At 42.1% G+C, this 24,618-nt stretch overlaps 1 protein-coding gene across 4 annotated transcripts in view; it reads right to left on the bottom strand.

Moving 5' to 3' along the window:
- POC1B (POC1 centriolar protein B) overlaps positions 1 to 24,618 on the bottom strand; it is a 99,322-nt gene that overhangs the window by 58,656 nt on the left and 16,048 nt on the right. For all 4 annotated transcript variants that reach the window (XM_065934184.1, XM_065934183.1, XM_065934182.1 and 1 more), the window contains 2 exons: positions 13,786 to 13,957; positions 9,364 to 9,543 (listed from right to left, as the gene is read on the bottom strand). In XM_065934184.1, the coding sequence (XP_065790256.1) occupies positions 9,364 to 9,543; positions 13,786 to 13,957 (352 nt within the window). The remainder of the gene's footprint in view (positions 1 to 9,363; positions 9,544 to 13,785; positions 13,958 to 24,618) is intronic.

Here is a 24,618-nt window from a genome sequence, read left to right on the forward strand (position 1 = left end):
TGGACACACCTACCATCCACACACCCCATTAAAAAACAAAACGAGAAAATTCTCATCTTGTCTACTGCTTTTATACTCTCTCTCCCTTTAAGATCCTTTCCAAGGTTGCTTTTCTGCCTTAAGTGCCTTTTAAAAATGGAGACAGAAGAGCAGAAGATCAAAAAGAAAGTGAAAATTATCAGGAAACTATGAATACTAATTCTGCCATTAATACTTTAGCAATAACAAAACCCAAAAAAGACAGATTTAGGTCACAGACCAATTATGTTTCAATTTTATTTGTAGTTTCCCTCTCGGCCCAGATTACTATGAAAGTCTTCAACTAAGTAAGGGTGTGGATTATAATTGAAAGCTTTTCTTTTTGTTCTCTCACCATCCCCTCCTCCCAACTCCTGTTCTTAAGGCTGGCCTAAAAATAATTCTTCCTAACAGAAACTTTCAATGTAGAGTTTATGAATTCACCATATTTTAAAAAGGACAGAGATGCATAATTAAATTCTATGTGAAATAGTCTTTAAAAATTCAAAGAAATAAACTTGAAAGGAAACATCTCCCACACTGGGCAGTTCAGCTTGATTTTGTAATAACGTATTAATCTTTTCCTTCAGAAAATATGTGAGGAAGATTCAGATATGAATGACAGTATTACAGAAACACTCCAAAGAGACGAAACCTATTTTGTATAGATTCTGGAGCAGAAAAACCTATTCAGCATCCCCGTGACAATAACCTTTGCATAAAAGTATAAATAATTAATACAAGAAATCAAAGTGTGCTTCTTAAAATGCTATCTTTTTAAAAAATTACTTAATGTGAACATTTAAAATTTTATTTCTAAGAGATGACTCAGTTCTTACATTTTAAGAAAGCAATGATGAAAAATGTAATGAAACAGAAGGATTAGGTGAAAGCCGAGTACAAAGTACAAACTCACGCTATGACATTATTGGCCAAATACAACCACTGCCCCCGCCACAACTACTACCATCCTCATTTATCCTGCCAACATTAACTGAGCATCTATGTGCTAGAATGGTTCTTAACACTACTTATGACAACTCATTTAATTCTCAAAATAACCCTACCAAACTAGGGCTACTGCTGGCCTCACTTTGCAGATGAATCAACCAGGGCGTGTAAAGGCACCGGAAGTTGCCGGTCACACAGCCAGGAAGATGTGACCGAGGAAGCCTGGCTCCAGGGCCAAACGGCTCTGCCGCTCTGCTGAAGACTCGGGCAGAAAGGAACGTTTCTCTTACTGGCCGGAGGGGCGCACAGGAAGTTCTGTGTGGCTTCTCTGTGACCACAGAAAGTTCTAAAGTGGAAGCAAACCGCAAGGCCACGCTCTTAGGAGGCTAAGTGCCTGGGTTCTGCTTGACAGGCTGACCACTTTTAATAAAATTCCGTGTGTGTCTGCCGCCGTGCCCCATCAGTGCCCTTGAGGAGTCTGTGGGAAAGATGTTCATTCATTGATTCATTCAGATATCTACTGAGCACCTGCAGGAAGCAGGCACTGGGCGCTGACCTGGTTACAGGAACATCGCGGTCAGTGAGACCGAGGAGACCCCTGCTTTCAGCAGGCTCTCATTCCAGGTGGCAGGGGAGGCACACAAATCATGTAATTCTAGGTCACGGTAAGAAAAAAGTTTTTAACAAAAAGGTACCCGTTAGTCACTAGAAGCTCCCCAGAAGAAACTTGTGAATTAGGAAAAGAATTTTATCTTGACTAGCCAGAAATTCATCCTGAGCAGCCGGAATTATAGCCTGGGTGAAATTTCCCCAGAGATGGAGAAATGAAATGAAGAGAATGTGAACTTCAGATAAGTGGGGGAGTGGAGGAGCTGGCTGGGATGAAAGGAGCCGGTGCAGAGAGGATGCTTCTATCTCCAGCTCGGGGAGGTGGGGCTCAGGAGCCTGCGCTGGACACTGTATCCAAGCCCTGCATGGACTGTCTGCAGGTTCTTTTTGTCTCTTGTGTGCATGCTGTCCCTCAGCCACGTCCAATTCTTTGCAGCCCCATGGACTACAGCCCACCAGGCTCCTCTGCCCATGGAATTTTCCAGGCAAGAATACTGGAATGGGGGAATGGGGTGCCATTTCCTCCTCCAGGGCATCTTCCCAACCTCAGGATCTCGTGCATCATCTGCATTGGCAGGCGGATTCTTTACCACCAGTGCCACCTGGGAAGCTTTTTTGTCTTTGGAAGGGTTGAAAGTGACAATGGCAATTTGGCCTTCTCCTCCCTTTTATTTTTAACTAGATACATCAGAGATAGTTTAGCACCAATAAAAGAGGCTACTCTTTGCCCTGACTTTGACCACAAAATGACAGTCCTTTTTTTTTTTTGAGGGCTCAAACAATACCTAACAGGGTTATTAATTTTAAGAATATTAAGAGGATATAAAATTTCTACCAAGACATTAACAAATTTCTAACTCTCTAATTCAGTACCACCCAACCACCTTTTAAAACTTCCAGGGAGGGGGGATCGGGATGAGGAACACATGTAAATCCATGGCTGATTCATATCAATGTACGGCAAAAACCACTACAATATTGTAAAGTAATTAACCTCCAACTAATAAAAGTAAATGGGAAGAAAAAAAAGAAAAAAAAAAAAAAGTTCCAGCAAGCGTGTCACCAAGATGGATATTAGTCAATGGTGACTAATGGATCAGCAGATGTGAACTGTCTGTAAGGCATTTGAGAAGTTAACTACTTCTTATTCAATCCCTTAAAATGCACTGTGGAGAAAAGGAGGAGATTCTCAAGCGTTTTTCTAGAAAAACTGGTTCATATGTCCTTGAGAGTAGTCCAAGTTATATAACAGGAGTTCTTTAACTTTGAATCTATGGGGTTCCTAAAACTATATGTAAAACTGTAGTCCATAAGCACAGTGATTATTTCTTCATTAGTGACTCAAACAGATCCGTGAACCCTGAGAAGTTTTAAAGTGCATTTATAAGAAATCAAAATTCTCATTTGGATAATTCTTATCACTAGACTAAACATTCTATAAAAAATCACTATATACATACATGTACCAAATTACCACACTGTACACCTTACCCTTACACAAGGTTATATAAAGCTGAGGGGAAAAAAAACAAGGGCACACATCTCCACCCCTGCCAGACACTTAGCTGCATGGAGGAAGGGCTAAGCCTTCTGAGGTGAGAGCTTGTGACTCAACTATCAGCCCTCCACGTAGGAGAAGGAAATAGTTTAATTTGAAAGTTAGATAAGCAACATTTAGGAATTAGTTATCAGCCACACCCAAGGCTCCAACTGCCTGGGGGGTTAAAAAAAAAAAGAATTTAAAATAAGGGAGAATAGAAAGGAAATAGTGGAAGAGAAGGAGAGAATGAAGAAAACATAGAAAGAAATATATTCTCAAAAACCAAACTTACATTTCTGGCCCTCAGGGTTCTGAGACCAAAGTAGGCATTGTTCCATGTCCCTTAAGAAACAAATCATTAGTAAGTGGTACTCTGAAGCCAGCAGCTACTCAATAGGAGGGGAAAGCAGTGAAAAGAAGAATGCTCGGTCAGTACAGAGTCCTGAATTTTAGGCCATTTCTGCAGCTGCCCAGCTATGTAACCTCATGAAGCTCCTAACCACCCGCCACTGTTTTCTGCCTGGATAATGAGAGAGTCTAAACTGCATTCAAGCCTGAAACTTTCATGTGGTGGTTTACTTGCTAAGTCGGCTCGACTCTTGCAAAACTTTCATAGGCTCATTTAAAAAAAAAAAAAAAATTGGCAGCCTCAAAGTTTGCTTTGATGGGATTTGGGGTTTACATACTGAAGGTGGAGTTCAGGCAATAAGCAAAATATTTATGTTTTTTAAGTGTTGGTCAGCATTAGAAGAGAAACCATCTGTTGGTTACAGTGATAGAATTCATTCCTATAACTGCTGAGAGACAAAAAGCAGATGAAAGAGATGTAAAAAGATTTAGGTATACTGTGAAATGTGCTAATTATTGTTGGATCATTTACCATCTACACGCCCAGACTTCTCTCCTGGGAGTTCCACCCATAAGAACTGCCTAGTAAGCGCTTCCTCTTGGATACCCTGCAGGCACTCTGACTCTGTACTTGTCCCAGTCTGAACTCATCTTCCTCCCCAAACTCCAGTGTTCTTTTTCTCAATAAATGATTTCTCGAGCCAGAAACCTAGGAGTCAAGCGCGATTCCTGTGTCCTCCACTCACTGTCACATTCCAGTCCATCACCAGACCCTGCCTCTTCAGATCCTAACAGGCCCTGCTGACGTTCCACTATCCACAATCAAGAACCATCTGTAAATCTTTTTTTTTTTTTTTATTAAAACCCTTTGGTGGTTTCACATTTTTCACGGGAAAAACTGCCTCGAGGATCCTCCTGTCTCTTCATCATCACCTTACACTCCTGGCGCTGCACCCCTCTTCTCTCTGTTCCTGTCCCAGGTGGTCCCTCATATGCCGTTCGCTTTGCTTCAAACACTGCTCCCTCCTCTTTATCTTGTTTCAAATACTGGTTCTTTGTGACCCCATGGACTATACAGTCCACGGGATTCTCCAGGCAAGAAAACTGGAGTGGGCAGCCGTTCCCTTCTCCAGGGGATCTTCCCAACCCAGGGATCAAACCCAAGTCTCCCACATTGCAGGCAGATTCTTTATCATCTGAGCCACCAAGGAAGCCCTTTAAATACCTAAGAGGATTTAAATCAATTTAAATCCTTCAAGTCTCTGCTCAGGATCCTCCCCCAGTAGGTTTGCTCCCCACACAGCCAGTTATTCCATTTGCTTCCCTAACAGAATGTAAACCTTGGGAGGAGAGAGACTACATCTGTCCTATTCACTGCTGTATCCCCAGACAGAGTACACAGTACTGAGTATGACAGTGAAAGTCGCTCAGTCATGTCTGACTCTTTGCAGCCCCATGGACTACACAGTCCATGGAATTCTCCAGGCCAGAACACTGGAGTGGGCAGCCGTTCCCTTCTCCAGGGGATCTTCCCAACCCAGGGATTGAACCCAGGTCTCCCACATTGCAGGTGGATTCTTAACCAGCTGAGCCACAAGGGAAGCCCCTAGTACTGAGCATGCCTTTCAGTAAATAGGTAGAGCATTAAAAAACTTTTCAATGGGATTGGGACTAACTTCATATTGTGGTCAATGACATGACTGAGCAACTGAGCATGCATACACACAGTCAGTGAAAGCTGATGCGTAAAACTTTTGTTAACTATTTGCACAACATGAATGTACTTAATGACTCTGAACTATACACTTGAAAATTGGTTAAGTGGCAAATTTTATACTATATATAGTTTACCCAAATACAGAAAAGTCTTTGCAATTCAGAGGATCAAAAGTCACTTGTAACACAACCAAAAACTGAAAATTAAGGTCAGATTTTCCCCATGAAAATTAATGCTAGAGAAACAATGTTGGAAAAGTTGTTTTGTTGGCCTCTAGTTGACTGAGGATACCATAAAAAAACACAAGTTACCCCACAGCACACATTATTTTTAAATATTGAATTTTTAGAAAAATTCTTCTGCCACTAAAAAGAAGTATTTCTCACTTGCATATATAGATATTTCAAACAATACATGTTTTCTTCACTACTCATTAAAGACAAATTGCATGTTTAAAAAAGCTGGGAAATACAGTAAGTAAAAACAGCCCATAGCACCATCACTCAAACAAAATCATATAATATTGTGTCTATGCAGGAACTTTATCTTTTGTTCATGTATAGATCTTTTATATTATAATCACGAGTTCTGAATATTGCCCCTCTTATCCCAAACACAAACATATTTTCAAGTCACTACTTACATATCTTCTTTTAATAGCTATATAATCATTTAAGTTTATTTAACCAGCTTTCTCTACTTGGAGACCTTGATTATTTCCAAGTTCTCATCATTATAAATTATACAGTATCTTTAAATACAGATTTCTTTCTTTGAATAAGAAATTTGAATAAATCTATTTAGGATAGATTTCCAGTTGTGAACTCACTGTAACAAGGACTCCTGATATATTTTCAAATGGATTTCTAAAATGACTATACTAATTTCTATTTTTAAAGCATGAATATATCTCCCAATAGATAACATATCTTAAAAAAAAAATTTCTGTGAATCAAGATGTATGATTGAAACAACAGTTAGCCTAGAAAACACAGCAGCTGTTCTTACACTAATGGGCACTGCATCTATGCCACATGGAGTGAGTCTCGGCTCCAGGGACAAACTCATAGTCAGAACTGGGCCCAGAAACAAGACACTGAATTTTAATTACTTAAGTCCACGGCACACTTAAAATTCAGTTAGTTAGAGGAGAAATAATTGTTCTGTTGACCCTCTACATTCATTTAAATACATTGTCAATGCATTGGAAGGAAAAGCAGTTATCACTTAGGCTATTTCTAATGTTAAGCTAATTCATCTGTAATTTTTGTAAATGTGTGGTGTGCAATACAGATCTAACTTTAAATTTTTCCAAATCTAATTATCTGAACTACATACATACATTTTAATATATTAAATAACTACTTAATATCATCTTAATATTTTAACAACTATTCATCTACTTCACCACTGATTGGAATTACCATCTTTATCAGAAAACATATGCGGATCTGCACCTGAACTTTCTATGACCCATTTTTCTAATCTGGTACCATGACTGTCTTATTTTAATTTCTACAGGTTTATACTGTGTTCTAGGAGCCGGTTACACAAGCTTCTTTCAATTTTTTCTGGTCATTCTTTTCTTGGTTATTCTTGGACATTTAATTCATACATATGAATTTTTAAATCCGCTTGTAAGTTTCCACTAAATTCCTTTGGCAAAGCTTCCCATTCTGAATAAGGGTAGTAATGACTTACTCCCCTACTATAAAAAATCATACAACTCAGCAAAATATATGAAGCTATTGTTTTTAGGCACTGATGAGAGACAAACAGGGTTGTGAAACTTGAGAGCTAGAAAACAAATGAGATAAGCACCAGATGCGTCCCAAATTTCTACCTGGGAGCATTTCTCAGGCATGGCTTAAGGACACAAAGCCCATGGAAGCAGCTGCAGTCTCACTGGGCAGATAAACAGCAGTTAGAATTCAGAACTGCTGAAGGGCTGGAATCTTGAGGGCAGGATTGATAAAAGGACCTGTGAAGAGCAGAAATACCTCCAAATCTACCCAAGTCTTGAGTCTTTGATCAAATACAAACCTGATAAGGCTCAGGACAAGAAGGACTGGAAAAAAACAAGAGTAAAGCCACGCTAGATCCACCCTAAAAAGTCTATATCCAACACAATCTAGCTAGACCAACAGAAACGTAACAGCTTACCAAAACAAAACTCAACACTTTTTAGAAGATGATAGAGTAACTCATACTCTCAAACATTTAGCCATGTTTGAGCATATAACAAAAAAATTTTAAAAATATAAACAAGCAAAAATTTTTACTCGGATATGACATAAATATTGGAATTAACAGACAAGCACTTTAGAACTAGTATAAATATGTTCAAGAATTTAATGGAAACGATGAGCATAATGAGCACACAAATGGAAAATCTCAGAGAAATGGATAAGCTTGTAGTACACTGGACACAGCAAGGAAAAAGTACCACTGAACTTGAAAAGAGGCCAATAGAAACAATGCAAATTGAAGCACAAAGAGAACATAAGTTTGGGAAAACGAACAAAGCCTCAATAAATGATGGAGGTTTACTGCAAAAGTCTCCATAAGGGATAATGATGCTGAAAATGAAGGCAGTGTTGGGGCTGGAGACACAACAGATATTATGAGTGCACATGACGGTATGCAAGGACCACTCCTGCTTTTCCAAACTCTGCTTCACGATCACTTCCTATGCAAAGTGCCTTTTAAAAAAAGAGTGAAAGGAAATGTTTTAAGGCTCATACCTCTGTCTCCCTCCCCCTCTCCTCCCCTTCCCTTACTAACAATTCCAGATACGGCTTTATCCCGAAACCACACCATGTGATTAGACAGCAATTTCTGCCTTCCTCTCACAGCCCCACTCTCCTCTAAAGAATCAGCATCATTCTCAAACCCGAATTTTGAGCACAGGGTGTCCCGCAGCAGTAAGAGCTCAAATAAGACTTGGACTGTCTCGTGCCAGTCCTCTAAATGCAAAGTCATGCCAGGAGAACAGATCCATCAACAAAAAAGAACTCGGATCACACTTTAAATAAGGAATTTGAAACAAAAGTGCTTCCCTCCCAGGCCAATTTCGATAAGGAAAGGAGATACATATTTTAAGTACTGTAGCAGTGTGTCTTAGAAATAGAGGGCTCCCTGGCTGTTAGCAGATGCTAATAACACTTATGATAGCACTTGTCCCAGTAGACTGTTGCCAAAGGTTATGGAGTCATTCTTGGTTCCTCTTTTTCTCATCCCATCCAATAAGACAGCAAGTACTTTTGCTTGTAACTTAACTACAGTAGACCCTTGAACAACATGGTAGTTAGGGGCACCAACCCTCTGCACAGTGGAAAATCCATGTGGAATTTAGTTTACCCTAGGAATCCAAGGTTCCTCCATATTCACAGTTCTGCATCTGTGGATTTAACCAACCATCCCTGCAGCTCAAACCTACGTTATTCAAGGGTCAACTGAATAAATGATCTAAAAATCCAACCACGTCTCAAAATCTCCACAGCCACTACCGTGGACCAAACCGAGATGAGAACAAGTGCAACCGCCCATACTTCCCAGCCCTGTCCTGACTTTTGATGGTCTACTCTCCACATGGTGGTCAGGAGATCCCACTAAACTGTAAGTCAGAGAGAGGAACAGGCTCCAGTGGCTCATCTGCTCCACCTGTCCATCAGGGCTATTCCTCCACGCTCCCACACGCTCCACCACCCCTGCCTTCCTGCTCTTCCTCACACGGCCACCCGGCTCCCGCCCGAGGGCTTTCACTCTTGTTTCTTCTATGCAGGACATTCCTTTCCCAAACATCTCCAACCCTCACTCCCTGCCCTCCCCTTGGCCTCTGCGCAAAGGTCACCCTCTCTGGGAGCATCACTGAACACCCTGTTTAAACCAGCAGCTCCGTTTTCCTCCACAGCTCTTACCACCATCTGACCCGCCATATCGAGTTTCCTATTTGCTTTATTCTCTCTCTCCCCTCCCTAGAACAGAAGCTTCGTGAGAGCGGCAGTTTTTGACCATTTTGTTTATTATTATTTCTGGCACACAATAAACATTTGATGAACAAATAAATAAATGAATGAGTGAATTTGCCCTCAATCCCCTTTTCTGGGAATTGGGGGTAAAATATAGACTACGGCAGGAAAAAAAATATGGAAACCTTACGGTGAAACCCTGCACTTACTTGGCACAGCGAACCCAGTGTGTGTGTCGGTACAAGGAATACAAGAAGCGCTGGCGATACATGTTCCATACTTTGATAGATTTGTCTTCAGAAGCTGTAGCAAGAAACTGGCCATCGGCTGAAAAGTCCACGCTTCGAACTGGAGCTGTGTGAGCTTTGAATTCAGAGGATTTCCCTCTCCTGGAAATAAATAGTTTAATATTTATAACATGTGACTTAATTATAATCAAGATCTCATCAGTATACAGACTTTGAAACATATACCATAGTTTAACTCATAAAAACGGACAAAAAGCGTGGAAAGGCTGTTTTGTACCGCACTCTGCATCAGAACTGTTTAAGCCGGTTTTGTTCACTGAAGTCACACCTGATACTTAACAAGACAGAGACCCTGGTGGTAGTGACCCGGAAATTCATTTGCTGATTTTGTTTTAACGGGAAGCTAGGAAATAATATTTTGAACAAATCTCTACCATGTATTTTAAGTTCCTGTTGTTCCTCTAGAGGTCACAATATACAATTTAAATAAACTGCAACCTAGCAAAGCTAAGATTGAGCTCAAAGAACGAGCTCTAAGGCAGTGTTTTCAAACTTTCACATGGAAGTTGTGTGGGCTGGCAATCTGGGTTGGGAAGCAGGAAATGTCCTCTGTGTCATATGCCTTGACAAAGAATGTCCCTGGGTGATTTGACTCTCCTGTTTTGACCCACCAGCAATGGGAACTGAGACCCCTGGGGTGTACCTAAGACCTTGCTCACCTCTGAGCCCAATCTTACATTCACAAGCAAAACAAAAGACAAATGGTAATAACAAACTTCGATTCTCAACACCTTGAAATTTCAGATACCTTCTTTCTTTTTCTTGGCTAGGGTGCAGAAAAGAAAATAGGGAAGAAAAAAAAAACGATGAAAATAATGTGTGGCATTTAAGTAGCAGCAGCAGGAAAACTATTGAAATGATTCAGGCAGGCTAGTAGATGGAACTGGAGTTAAACGGTGACATTCAAAAAATGCTACTTTGTGTCATTGTTTCCACTTTCCCAAGGTACTTTCACTTTATACCACGTTTAGACTTAGCAAGTTTTTCCATTCAGAAAGTCACATTTATACAGGTGATGCCTTATGGGAAAAACTGCCACAAGTGTGTTAAGAAGATTAGGCAGCAGAACTGGCAGAAGCCTAGAAGTTACACCCAGCTCCTCCTCTTCCCCAGTATCAGAGGGGTCAGCAGACCTATTTAGTGACAGTGAGATCGCCATCACCTCCTAAAAATCTTCTGAATCCCTTCTCTTCTTTGCATCCCAGCTGTGCTCATATTAAGGTGGATATACACACCCTCTGTATCCTTCACCTAGATTACTGCAAAAGCCTCTTAACTGGTCTCCCTGCTCTAATCTTTTATCCCCCTCCAGTCACCTACATACTGTGTTTATAGACTTGCTAAATGTGTGATTCTAGGCATATAAATCCCAGTGTAAATTTGTCATAGGCTGCTCTCCAAGAAAAAGTACAATGCCCAAGCTCTTTGGCAAGACCTCCTGCAACTGCACTGACCTTTGTACCATTAAGAGAGCCACACTGCCTCAAATATGCCTCTGGCTTTGTACTAGCTGCTTTCTTAGCCTGACTGCTTCCTCTTAACCACCCCCCTTTCACCAACCCAGATAGGCTTACTTGTTCCCTATCTGCCATGTCTATTTTGCTTATCATATTATACAGTAATGTTTGTTATAAAATAGACCTGCTTCTCTATTAGGCAGTAATTTTTCTGAGGACAGGAATCATGACTTACTTATCTGTAAAAAAGACCAGCATCGAGCACAACGTCAGTCATGTAAAAAGAGCTCAGTATGCTGTGCTGAATTCTGCTGGGAGGAGTCGATACTTAAATGGTTCTTAGATCCATCCTGGCTTTCCCTCCCAGTGGTCTGTAGCAGGCAGAGGTGACTCTGTCATAGATCTCCATCACCTTATATGTGGTATTTCACCACGAATAATCAAAATAACATAGGAGGGAGCATTCGGGGACTAGTCCAGTGAGGTTTCAAGGGAATGTTCTGAGCAGAAGTCAGGAGGACAGCATGGGCTGATTCTCAGCATAAGGCCCAGAGTAAGCAAAGCGGAGACGGCATCTAATGTGACCAGAAAGCCAAGGATAGTCGGTACCATCAGAATCTGCCTTGATCTTTATTGGGCCCACCATGCTTCAGGAAGTCTATCCTGTCTGCCTTCTTTGTAATAGCTCCTCCTCTTGGCAATAGGCAGGCCCAACTGATGCATCCAGGTCCGGTCCCAACAGAAGTATTGTGAGAACCCGAGATAAGAGTGCCTCGTGTTTGCTGTGCTGGTGCTTAGCTGGTTTCCAGCTCCTCACCTGCCTTAAGAGCCCTTCCACCTCCCACACAGGTACCTGCCCTTTCTGCCCGAATTCTCCTGACTGCCCACCGCGACCAACGCCAGCCAGACCCGCCTCCCAGCTCGCCCCTGCTATTCCTTCTCAGCCTTCCGACCACCAGCTGCGGGCTCGGTCTGCTCACCTGGCGGCCCACAGCTCCTCTCTCCCCCGTGCACACACACACCCCTCTTCCCCACCGGTGGCAGAATCCACCAATCTCTCCTCCTTCAAATCTCGAGTCGTAGTCAGGCTACTGTTGTGACTGACTGTGGCCAACAGGATGAGGCAGGAGGCACAGCGTGCAGGTCCCAGGCCAGCCTCGAAGCAGCCTAGCAGCTTCGGCTCTGATGATCCTACAGCGGCCTTGCTGTAAGGAGGTCCTTTTATGCTGCTGCAGAAAGGGCGTGTGGAGGACACAGGAGCCCAGCCTCGAGCCAACACCGAGGCCACCGGCCTCTGACGGAGGCACTGGACCTGCCAGCCCAGCTGCCAGCGCAATGAAGCTGCCCCCACATTAACGGGGCGGTGGGAAGATCGTCCAGACAGCCCCCAAACTGGGAGAAATGATAGTTACTGTCTTAAGCTACTAAGTTTGGGGACTGTTATGCCGCAACAGATAACTGGTTCATCAGTTTCCTTCTCATTGCCATGACCCACTGTTGCCCTGGCCTGCTGAGATATGATTTAGGAAGAGGAACTAGACACATCTACACAAGCCTAATTGCGGTGCTTAGATCAGGCCGTGAAAATTAATGATTCTGTGTGCTTTTAGCTCATCTACCCAGTGGTTTACTCACTGGGCTTTCCCCAAAGTAGCAATGGGAGTTGGAGGCTGTGCTGAAAAACAGCAAACCACTAGTCCTAAATTCTCAAAGTCAAGGCTTTTAAAAATGTTCTCCCTTTTAGACCCTGAGCCAGTCTCTCTTCCTTACAGTTCCCTCTTACACTGCTATCTGTAGTGTCAGAACATGTCAACACGTTACTTCTCCTCAGCAGTGTTTGCTGCCTTGGGACAATGTTCAGATTTCTCAGTTTGGAGTTTCCTTTGGGCCGTGGCAGGGAAAAAAATGCCCACTGACAGGGAAATGCTTCAGGAACCTTTATTTATTTGGGAATGCCTGAGCCCATTCAGGCACGAACCACAGATCAAATCCCGCCCCTACAGAGTGATGGAAAACATTTCTTATTATCTAAAGAGAAGTGATCTGATATGTACATATTCCAGAAAAAAAGGGGGTGGACAGATGAAGCAAGACTGATAAGAACACTGAAGAATTACTGAACGTGGTGGATGGTTATGGTGGGGAGCTGTCATGCTATCTATTCTACTTTCATGTATGTTTGAAATCTATATAATTTAAGAGTTTAAAAACTTAAAATAATCAAAGCTCAATAACTGCTTAAAATAGATGGACTTTCAACTAGGGTTTGAAAAGGTAGTAGGTTGAAACTGAAAGTGTTCATTGCTCAGTCATGTCAGATTCTTTACAACCCTGTGGACTGCAGCCCACTAGGCTCCTCTGCCCATGGGATTCTCCAGGCAAGAATACTGGAGCGGGTAGCCATTCCCTTCTCCAGGGGATCTTCCCAACCCAGGGATTGAACCCGGGTCTCCTGTATTGCAGGCAGATTCTTTATCATCTGAGTCACAATAAGCTGTAAAATCTTGCTTAGGCAGTCTGATGTGTATCTCTCTGGAGAGATGATGTAAAGCTTACATGAGATTTATAAAGGGATTGATAACCATCACCCTCCCAAACTGCCTCTCCCACAAAAACACTTAAGACATTATTAAGCATATTTCCATGGCTAGAAATAGTTGTCAAGTAGAAGAAAAAATTATGAGTTCAAGATGAGGAAAAAATGGCATGAAATAATTTTACCAGGCAGTACGCCTCGTCTGTGACTTAGACTAAAGATGTACAGGTAACTGAGGGGTGAGGCAATCCAAGGCGCACAGCGCACAGCTCAGCCCCAGTTACCGTTTACATTTCTAAAGCCACAGCAAAGAAGGTGTTCTTCTCTTACTTATCAGGGATCCAGAGTCTAATGGTCCTGTCTCGTGAAGCTGATGCCAGTAAGTTTCCAAGTGGAGAAAACTGCACGCTGGTGACAACGTCCTTGTGACCCACGTATCTGAAAGCTCTAGCTTGTGGCCTGAAACTCCACAGCATGAGAAATGTATCCCAAGAACCGGTAGCTATTAAGAAACAGAAGAACAAAACCATTGTGTGTGAAAATGCAAACATAGGCATGTCTCATTATAATGGGTGGGGTGTCTAATAACAAGACATTCAGGTAAGAGAGAGGCCGGAGGTGGCATGACAGACCGGGAAATGGCAAAAATATTTTAAAAAGAAACCCAAAGCCACGTCACTAGTATGCAAGCGTGGCTGTGTCCTATGTAGCCACACAGCAGGATCAGTGGCCCCTGTATTTGGTTAGAACTCAATGACTATTTATTAAAAGAAGGCAGCTCAGTACAACAGAGACACAGGACTGGGGGTCAGTTACTGAGAAAGTAACTTAATCTCTGTGTCATAAGCACTGCATGCTTCTCCCGAGAGGGCTGGAGAAGATGATTTTTTCAACTGTTCATGTGGAGATAATTTCACAGTTGCAGAACAGTTATATTAACAGTACAACGAACATTAATATACTTTTTACCAGATCCACCTGTTGTTACTATTTTGCCCCATTTGGTTTATAATTTGCTTGTGTGCTCACTCTTTTTCTGTACACAAGCATGCATGTGCACGCATGTGCATGCACACACACAAACACACAATTTTTTTCTTAAGCCATTTTGGGGTAAGTAAATTCATCACCATGGCACCTAAGTATTCCTAAATACTTAAGTGCATATTTCTAACAATAAAGCTCTTCTTCTACATACCAATAACACTGCAATCAACTTCACAAAATTTATCAGTGACAGCACTTTAAACAACCAAATGTTTTCCAGTTTTGTTAGCTGACCAGTAATGTCTTTTATAGCTAGATAAGGTAAGCTTAAAACCCACTTTGTGCTCTGCTATGACATCCTACAATTAATAAAAGAATCATATGTTTCAGACATTACCTTAAAGCTTTAAGAAAAGGAAAACAAATGCAATCAATAGTGGAAATAAATGCCTTTGATCAAGAAGTAAACAAATGAAAGACAGATCTAACTCTTGCCACAAAACCAAATGTTATATACACATTGAAATGAGGTGAAGTGAAAGTTGCTCAGTCATACCTGACTCTTTGCGACCCCATGGACTATACAATCCATGGAATTCTCCAGTTCAGAATACTAGAGTGGGTAGCTATTCCCTTCTCCAGGGGAATCTTCCCAACTCAGGGATTGAACCCAGGTCTCCTGCCTTGCAGGCGGATTCTTTACCAACTGAGCCACCGAGGAAGCCCATTATATATGCCTGTACCCCCAAAATAACCCCAGTGAGAGAAACCAGGTCAGTGAGAATCATTAAGCTTATATTACAGAATGTTTAGGAAAAAATACCTTGAAACACAGTATTACTGTTAGAAGAGAAAAATAAAGTCTCTGAAGCTCTGAAAAGCTTCTAAGTTTTTTAGCCATAGATAAAATTCATTTGAACTTGATCTATGCATTGTTTCCATGTAAAACAGTTAAGAGTTTATAAGCTGCATACTACCCCCCCTTTTTTCCTTAAAGTACAAAAACTGATGTTCCATCACAATTCATCAAATTATTAAATAAATCAGGTTCAAATTATTTGGGGCTAGTGTGACAGAACAGGGAAAACCATGAATTATCATATATGTTATATTTAGGACTCGAGTTCTAAGGTATTATGCCATAGATTTAGCGAACATCAATCATCTTATAATTCTTATTAAAGAAATAGAAAAAAAACTTTTCCCATGTGATAAGAACTCTTAGGACTTACTCTCTCAGCAATATAGCATACAGCAGTGTTAATTAATGTTATACATTACGTCTCTTGTACTTATAATGGAAGCTTATACCTTTTCCCCCATTTTTAATGTTATACAGAGTAGTGAGTGGCTCTGTTTAAGGAAAGGACATCCCCATCTGAGCGGAGACTTGAGTGAAATGAGGAGTGATTCAGGCTAAGACATGAAGAAAGAGCACTTTAGGCAGAAGGACGCCACCTGGAAGGGCCTGAGACAGCAGTGAGCTTGGCAGCCTGAGGAACAGCAAGGAGGCCAGCATGTCCGCCAGGACAGGCAGAAAAAACAACCAGGGCTGGCAGTCCAGAAGGAAGCAGATGCCGGCAAGGAGCCGTGTGAGAGGTGTGTACTTAGTCCTAAGCCACTGAAGGATTCTGAACAGGCGTATCTTGTGATCTGATTTAAGAAAACTGCCATTTTGACAGTGAGAAAAGGATGGGTTAGCCAACAGTAATGGTGGATCAACTGGGTATTCACAATGAGGAAAACAATGTCTCCTATATTTTATACTATACACAAAAATAATTCCATATGGATTACAGATCTAAATGCAATAGATAGAACAATAAGCGTTTAGAAGAGAACTTGGGGGAATATATTCATGGCCACTGGGGTAGGCATGATTATTTAAACAACACATGAAAATTACTAAAATACTAAAAGAATGATAATTTGTACTACACTAAAATTAAGAAATTTTATTCACTGAAAGACACCACTAAGAGAATAAAATGGCAAGTCACAGAGAGGAAAAAGATATTCACAATACATTTATCCAACATATAACAAAGAATATATAAAGAACCCTACAAATCAATAGGGAAAGTCAAGAAAACACAGTAGGCAAATAGGCAAAGGGCTTAAATAGGCACTTCATAAGGGAAGATATACAAATGGCTAATAAATGTATAAAAAGGTACTCAAATCCATTAGTCACCAGTAAAGTGCAAATTAAAACGACAACGAGACATTACTACACTCTCATTAGAATGGCTACAATAGAAGAGATCTGTTCAGTTCAGCCGCTCAGTCGTGTCCGACTTTTTGCGACCCCATGGACTGCAGCATGTCAGGCCTCCCTGTCCATCACCAACTCCCTGGGCTTACTCAAACTCAAGTCCATAGAGTTGGTGATGCCATCCAGCCATCTCATCCTAGGCTGCCCCCTTCTCCTCCTGCCCCCAATCCCTCCCATTCATCAGGGTTTTTCTAATGAGTCAGTTCTTCACATCAGGTGGCCAAAGTATTGGAGCTTCAGCTTCAGCATCAGTCCTTTCAATGAATATTCAGGACTGATTTCCTCCAGGATTGACTGGTTGGATCTCCATGCAGTCCAAGGGACTCCCAAGAGTCCTCTCCAACACCACAGTTCAAAAGCATCAATTCGTCAGTGCTCAGCTTTCTTTGTAGTCCAACTCTCACATCCATACATGACTACTGGGAAAAACCATAGCTTTGACTAGACAGACCTTTGTCAGCAAAGTAATGTCTCTGTTTTTTAATATGCTGCCTAGGTTGGTCATAACTTTTCTTCCAAGGAGCAAGCTTCTTTTAATTTCATGGCTGAAGACACCATCTGCAGTGATTTTGGAGCCCAAGAAATTAAAGTTTCTCACTGTTTCCATTGTTTCCCCATTTATTTGCCATGAAGTGATGGGACCAGATGCCATGAACTTAGTTTTCTGAATGTTGAGCTTTAAGCCAACTTTTTCACTCTCCTCTTTCACTTTCAATAAGAGGCTCTTTAGTTCTTCACTTTCTGCCATAAGGGTGGTGTCATCTGCATATCTGAGGTTATTGATATTTCTCCCAACAATCTTAATTACAGCTTGTGCTTCATCCAGTCTAGTGTTTCTCATGATGTATTCTGCCTGTAAGTTAAACAAGCAGGGTGACAATATACAGCCTTGACATACTCCTTTCCCAATTTGGAACCAGTCTGTTGTTCCATGTCCAGTTCTAACTGTTGCTTCTTGACCTGTATACAGATTTCTCAGGATGCAGGTAAGGTGGTCTGGTATTCCCATCTCTTTAAGGATTTTCCACAATCTGTTGTGATCCACACAGTCAAAGGCAATAAAGCAGAAGTAGAAATTTTTCTGGAACTCTCTTGTTTTTTTCGATGATCCAATGGATGTTGGCAATTTGATGTCTGGTTCCTCTGGCTTTTCTAAAACCAGCTTGGACATCTGGAAGTTCAGGTACTGTTGAAGTCTCACTTGGAGAATTTTGAGCATTACTTTGCTAATGTGTGAGATAAGTGCAACTGTGCAGTAGCTAGAACATTCTTTGGCATTGGCTTTCTTTTGGGATTGGAATGAAAACTGACCTTCTCCAGTCCTGTGGCCACCACTGAGTTTTACAAATTTGTTGGCATATTGAGTGCAGCACTTTCGCAGCATCATCTTTGAGGATTTGAACTAGCTCAACTGGAATTCATCACCTCCACTGGCTTTGTTCATAGTGATACTTCCTACGGTCCAATTGACTTTGCATCCCAGGATGTCTGGCTCTAGCTGAGTGATCACACCATTGTGGTTATCTGGGTCATTAAGATTGTTTTTTGTATAGTTCTGTGTATTGTTGCCACCTCTTCTTAATATCTTGTGCTTCTATTAGGTCCATACCATTTCTGTCCTTTATGGAGCTCATATTTGCATGAAATATTTCTTAGTATCTCTAGTCTTTCCTATCCTATTGTTTTCCTCTACTTCTTTGCATTGATTACTGAGGAAGGCTTTCTTATCTCTCCTTGCTATTCTTAGGAACTCTGCATTCAAATGGGTATATTTTTCCTTTTCTCCTTTGCCTTTAGCTTCACTCCGTTTCTCAGCTATTTGTAAGGCCTCCTCAGACAACCATTTTGCCTTTTTGTGTTTCTTTTTCTTGGGGATGGTCTTCATCCCTGTCTTCTGTACAACGTTACAAACTTCCATCCATAGTTCTTGAGGCACTCTATCAGATCTAATCCGGTCAATCTGTCATTTCCATTGTATAATCATAAGGGATTTGATTTAGGTCATACCTGAATGTACTTTCTTCAACTTAAGTCTGAATTTTGCAATAAGGAGTTCATGATCTGAGCCACAGTAAACTCCCGGTGTTGTTTTTGCTGACTATATACAGCTTTTCCATCGTCAGCTGCAAAGAATATATCAATCTGACTTTGGTAATGTCCAACCATCTGGTGATGTCCATGTGTAGAGTTTTCTCTTGTGTTGTTGGAAGAGGGTGTTTGCTATGACCAGTGTGTTCTCTGGCAAAACTCTGTTAGCCTTTGCCCTGCTTCATTTTGTACTCTAAGGCCAAATTTGCCTGTTATTCCAGGTATCTCTTGACTTCCTACTTTTGCATTCCAGTCCCCTAACACGAAAATGACATTTTTTTGGGTGTTGGTTCTAGAAGGTCTTGTAGATCTTCATAGAACCATTCAACTTTAGCGTCTTCAGCATTACTGGTTGGGGCATAGACTTGGATTACTGTGATATTGAGTGGTTTGCCTTGGAAATGAACAGAGATCATTTTGTCGTTTTTGAGATTGCATCCAAGTACTGCATTTCGGACTCTTTTGTTGCCTACGAGGGCTACTTCATTTCTTCTAAGGAATTCTTGCTCATGGTAGTAGATATAATGGTCATCTGAGTTAAATTCACCCATTCCAATCCATTTTAGTTTACTGATTCCTGTCGATATTCACTCACTGTCTCCTGTTTGACCACTTCCAATTTACCTTGATGTTTGGACCTAACGTTCCAGGTTCCTATGCAGTATTGTTCTTTACAGCATCAGACTTTACTTCCATTACCAGTCACATCCACAACTGGGTGTTGTTTTTGCTTTGGTTCTGTCTCTTCATTCTTTCTGGAGTTATTTCTCTACTGATCTCCAGTACCATATTGGGTGGTTCATCTTTCGGTGTCCTATCTTTTTGCCTTTTCATACTGTTCATGGGGTTCTCAAGGCAAGAATACTGAAGTGCTTTGCCATTCCCTTCTCCAGTGGATCATGTTTTGTCAGAACTCTCCACCATGACCTATCCTTGGGTGGCCCTACATGGCATGGCTCATAGTTTCATTGAGTTAGACAAGGCTGTGCTCCATGTGATCAGAGGGTGAGCCAGACCTGCCTTTGAGTGTTTCAGTGTCTCCTGCAGAGGTATGGGTCAGCAGTGATCTGCGGCAGGGGCAGGGGCTCTGGGTGCAGCAGACCTGGGTGTGGCATAAGCCCTCCTGGAGGAGGTCGCCACTAACCCCACCATAGAGCCTCCAGAACTTACACAGGACTGGGGAAACAGACTCGTGGAGGGCACAGACAGAACCTTGTGCCCACCAGGACCTAGGAGAAAGGAGCAGTGACCCCACAAGAGACCAATCCAGACTTGTCCCAGAGTGTCCAGGAGTCTCTGGCGGAGGCTGCTGCAGGGCCCGGGGCACTGAGTGTGGCAGTGCGCACACAGGACCTTTGGAAGGAGGTCACCTTATCTTCATTACCTCCACCACAGTCTGGCCTCAGGTCAGACAACAGGGAGGGAACACAGCCCTGCCCATCCACAGAAAACTGGATTAAAGATTTACGGAGCATGGCCCCGCCCACTGGAACAAGACTCAGTTTCCCCCTCGGTCAGTCTTTCCCATTAGGAAGCTTCCATAAGCCTCTTATCCTTCTCTAAAAGAGGGCAGACAGAATGAAAAACACAACAGAAGAAATAAATAGCACCAAATCTTGGTGAGTATGCGGAACAAAGGAACTCTCAGATAATGTTGGTGGTTATAAGCACCCTTGGAAAATTGTTTTGAAATCCGTTAAGCTGAAAGACTTTCCTGGTGACTCAGATGGTACAGAATCCGCCTGCAGTGCAGAAGACCTGGGTTGGATCTTTGGGTCAGGAAGATCCCCAGGAGAAAGAAATGGCAACCCACTCCAGTATTCTTGCCTGGAGAATTCCATGGACAAAGAAACCCAGAGGGCTACAGTCCATAGTGTTCAAAGAGTCAGACACAACTGAGTGACTAACACATAAACACACCACACACACATACACACGCACACGCACACACACATGCACACACACACATGCACACACACATGCCCCCACACACACACAAGATGACTGTATTTGGGCTTCCCTGGTGGCTCCGTGGTAAAGAATCCTCCCGCCAATGTAGGAGAAGTGAGTTTGATCTCTGGTTTGGGAAGATCCCCTGGAGAAGGAAATGGCAACCCACTCCAGTCTTCTTGCCTGGGAAATCCCATGGACAGAGGAGCCTGGCGGGCTACAGTCCATGAGGTAGCAGGAAAGTCGGACACGACTTAGCGACTAAACAACAGTAAGCAGCTGAATATACACTTACCATTTGACTCGGCAATTCGACTTCTAGTAGTTAGATATCTACAGAAATTCTTACACATGCTCAGCAGAAGATATATACAGTAATGTTTATGGAACTACTACTCAAAGAAGACCAAAACTAGAAACCCCACTGCCCATTGAAGTAAAACGGATACACAAATTGTGGTATATATATACTGTGTACCTGTGTAATCAAAATGTATTTACAAAGTTCAAGAAGACGCAAAACTGATCTATGGAGTTAGAAGTCAGCACAGAGATAATGTGGGTGGCAGGCAGGGAGGACAGTGGCTAGAAGGGAGATCAAGGGTACTGGAAAAACAAGCAAGTCACATTGTGGAGATTGAGCAAGCTGTTCACTGTTGGTACATATCTTATACTTCAAAAAAATATTTAGACAAAACAAACAAAAAGTTTCAGTCTGGATGTTGTTTGGAGTGCATACAGAAGGAAGAAGGAAGTCAGCCTGGAGGCTGTTGCAGTAGTCCAGCCAGAAGGAGGTGGTCTGGACCAGGCTGAAGACTGTGGAAGCGGGAGAAGTAGTCAAAACCAAGGTATATTGTAAAGACAGAGCCCACCAAGGTTTGCAAATGCACTAGATGTGAGGGGGAAAGACAGAAAAGAAAACAAAGGTGCCTGGCTGCTGGCCTGGGCACCCAGGTGAATGCTAGAGATACTTAATGAGATTAAGGCATTTAAAGTATTAAGTGAAATAAGACTCATAAGCCAAGCCAGGCACACAGAAGACACTCAGCTGTAGCTATTATTACAGGAGTTTTAGTTTTTGCTACTGTCAGCAGCGTCAGTGTAGACAATACATTAAAGACTGGAAATCGGACGGGGTCACTCAAGCAGTAAGTCTAGATACAGAAGCGGAAGAAGGTGCTTACCCTGGAGAGAAGGAAGGCAAAGGAAGGAGCCATTGGTGGAGTAGGAAGGGCCAGGAGACCGCGGTGTCCAGGAACAGAGTGTGTACTCACAGAGGGTGACGGAGCCGTTGTCAAAGGCTTCAAAGGGACTTGGTGAGATCAGGCCTGAACACGACCAGCTGCATAATTTGTGGGATCCAGTATAAGATGTAAACGTGGGGTCTCTTGTAGGAAATCAGTGAAAATGTCAAGACTGGGATGGCAGGGCCTTAAACTAAATGTGTGACCTGTGCGACCATACAGGTCAATTGCCCAAGAAGCCAGCTGTGGGCCTGAGGATCAAAGGCTGCTTTGGCAGCAGAATTGTTTCAGTGGAGTGGTGGGATCAAAGCTGGAACGGTGTGGGTTGAGGAGAAAATGGGAGGGAGGCAGTAGAGAGAGTTAAGATACACAACTGACCCACGAACTCATTGAAGGTTTACAGGGTCCCTAAAATTCAATATGACAAGGACCAGGAAAAAATGTTATTATAGGATCAGTGTGAAGTGGTAATTAATTAGGGCTGGTGGCGGGGTGGGAGAGACAAAGAGCCAGAGGTATAAGAATATGACACATCGGAGATGGGGACATAGGAATTGAGCTTTTACATATTTCCTCAGAAAAGGAAAAGGGCACCTTAATAGAGTTAGTGTTAGCTGCTCAGTCGTGTCCAGCTCTTTGTGATTCCACGGACGGTAGCCCACCAGGCTCCTCTGTCCATGGGAATCTCCAGGCAAGAACACTGGAGTGGGTAGCCATTCCCTTCTCCAGGGGATCTTCCCGACCCGGGGACTGAACCTGGATTTCCTGCATTGCAGGCAGATTCTTTACTGTCTGGGCCACCATGGAAACCCTTACCTTAACCAGAGTGGATGCTCAAAAATTGTTAGCTTTAGAGTTGATGGCTACTTACCCATATTACAGCAATACTTGCTATTGTCAGCATGAGGCCTGCTAAAAAGAAGTGACAGAAAGCTGGATGAACGCTTAGTTTAAAGGATGTGGACAGCTAACCCTGAGAGTCAGGTGGCATTTCCGAGCCCTATTAACTATGAAACACTGGCAGCAGAGATGTCCCACTTACAACTGTGTGGCTCAGGATACATGCTACATTGTCTTCCAAATTTCAAGAAAACAGAAAAAGGACTAACCATCTACAAAACACTCATGAATGCATTCTTCCAGGAAACTATGAAAACCGACCCTGAATTTCCCTCCTTAGTTCCTTAACCCTGGCCCACCAAACCCTAATACCATCATAATAAAAGGTATCTGATTATTGGCATCTGTGCTGTAGAGTGTCAACTTGGAATTTGTATTCATACATTTCCAGTGAACCACACCCTCTATAAACATTACCCCGTCATTTAAAATGTCAAAGCTTGTACCTAATCGCCATCTGTTTGAGATAAACTATCAGAGGGAGGAAGCTAAAAGTTTAATAAGTCTAGCCATTAAAAAAATCTTTAAATTATATTCTTTAACAGTAGTCCATTGTTTCAAGAAATCCTTCACACTCCCCTGGAGCTGACGACAAAGAACATACTAATGGTTTGCTCTCCATAACGTCCAAAAGGGCATCAGTTGTTGTGTTGAATAGCAATAACTTTCTTTAATCAACCCAAGCGCTCTCACTGATTTAACCAAAATCAACTGCGGTTAATTAGAGGCTTGCTTTGTGAGGAATATCTTTTCTGGAAAGAATGGTATTGCCTCTGCTTGTCTACATTTGTTGTTAAATTCCTTTATCTATTCTGTTGTGTAAGTGTGTAAGATACAGAATTCCAATATTACAGGAGTATTTACTGAATTTCCCTCCAGCCCTTGGCCACCTGGTTCCCCTTCCTGGAGGCATATTTAACATATTTGTTTAAGCACAGCGGAGAGAAGATACTCTCCTCTGTGCTTAAACAAATGTGGGTGTCTAGTCACATTTCTTTCTAGATTATTTATAATTTTTCCCTCCAGTTTTATTGAGACACAACTGACATACTACACTGTATAAGTTTAAGGTGTACAGCGTAATGATTTGACTTACATACCTCAAATGATTACCACGATAAGTTTAGTGAACATCCATCATCTCATAAAGATACAGCAAAGAAATAGGGAAGGAAATAATTTCCCCCATGATGAGAACTCTTAGGATTTACTCTTAACTTTTATTTATATTGTCGGTTGGTTGATTTGTTGATCAGCTGCTCAGTCATGTCCGTCTCTTTGCGACCCTGTCCTTTGGGACATCAGGCTCTTCTGTCCATGGGAGTTTCCCGGCAAGAAAACTGGAGTGGGTTGCCCTTTCCTCCTCTAGGGGATCTTCCCAATTCACGGATCAAACCTGCTTCTCCCACACCGGCAGGTGGATTCTTTACTACTGCGCCCTTGGGAAGCCCACATATGACGTAGAGCAGTGTTAATTACACTTCTACATCCCTAGTAGTACATCTCTTACAACTGGAGGTTTGCACCGTTTGACCACTTTCATCCAATTCCTCCTTCTCCTACCACTGCCTCTGGTAATCACCAATCAGTCTTTTTTTTTTTTTTTTTTTTGAGTTTGATTTTTGCTGATGCTTCCTTGTCATTAGATTTAGGATACATATATTTTGACAAGAATGCCACAAAAGTTATGCTGTGCCCTTATCAGTGCATTGTACTAGG

This window comes from Muntiacus reevesi, chromosome 4 (assembly GCF_963930625.1).
Source record: "Muntiacus reevesi chromosome 4, mMunRee1.1, whole genome shotgun sequence".
Lineage (NCBI taxonomy): Eukaryota > Metazoa > Chordata > Mammalia > Artiodactyla > Cervidae > Muntiacus > Muntiacus reevesi.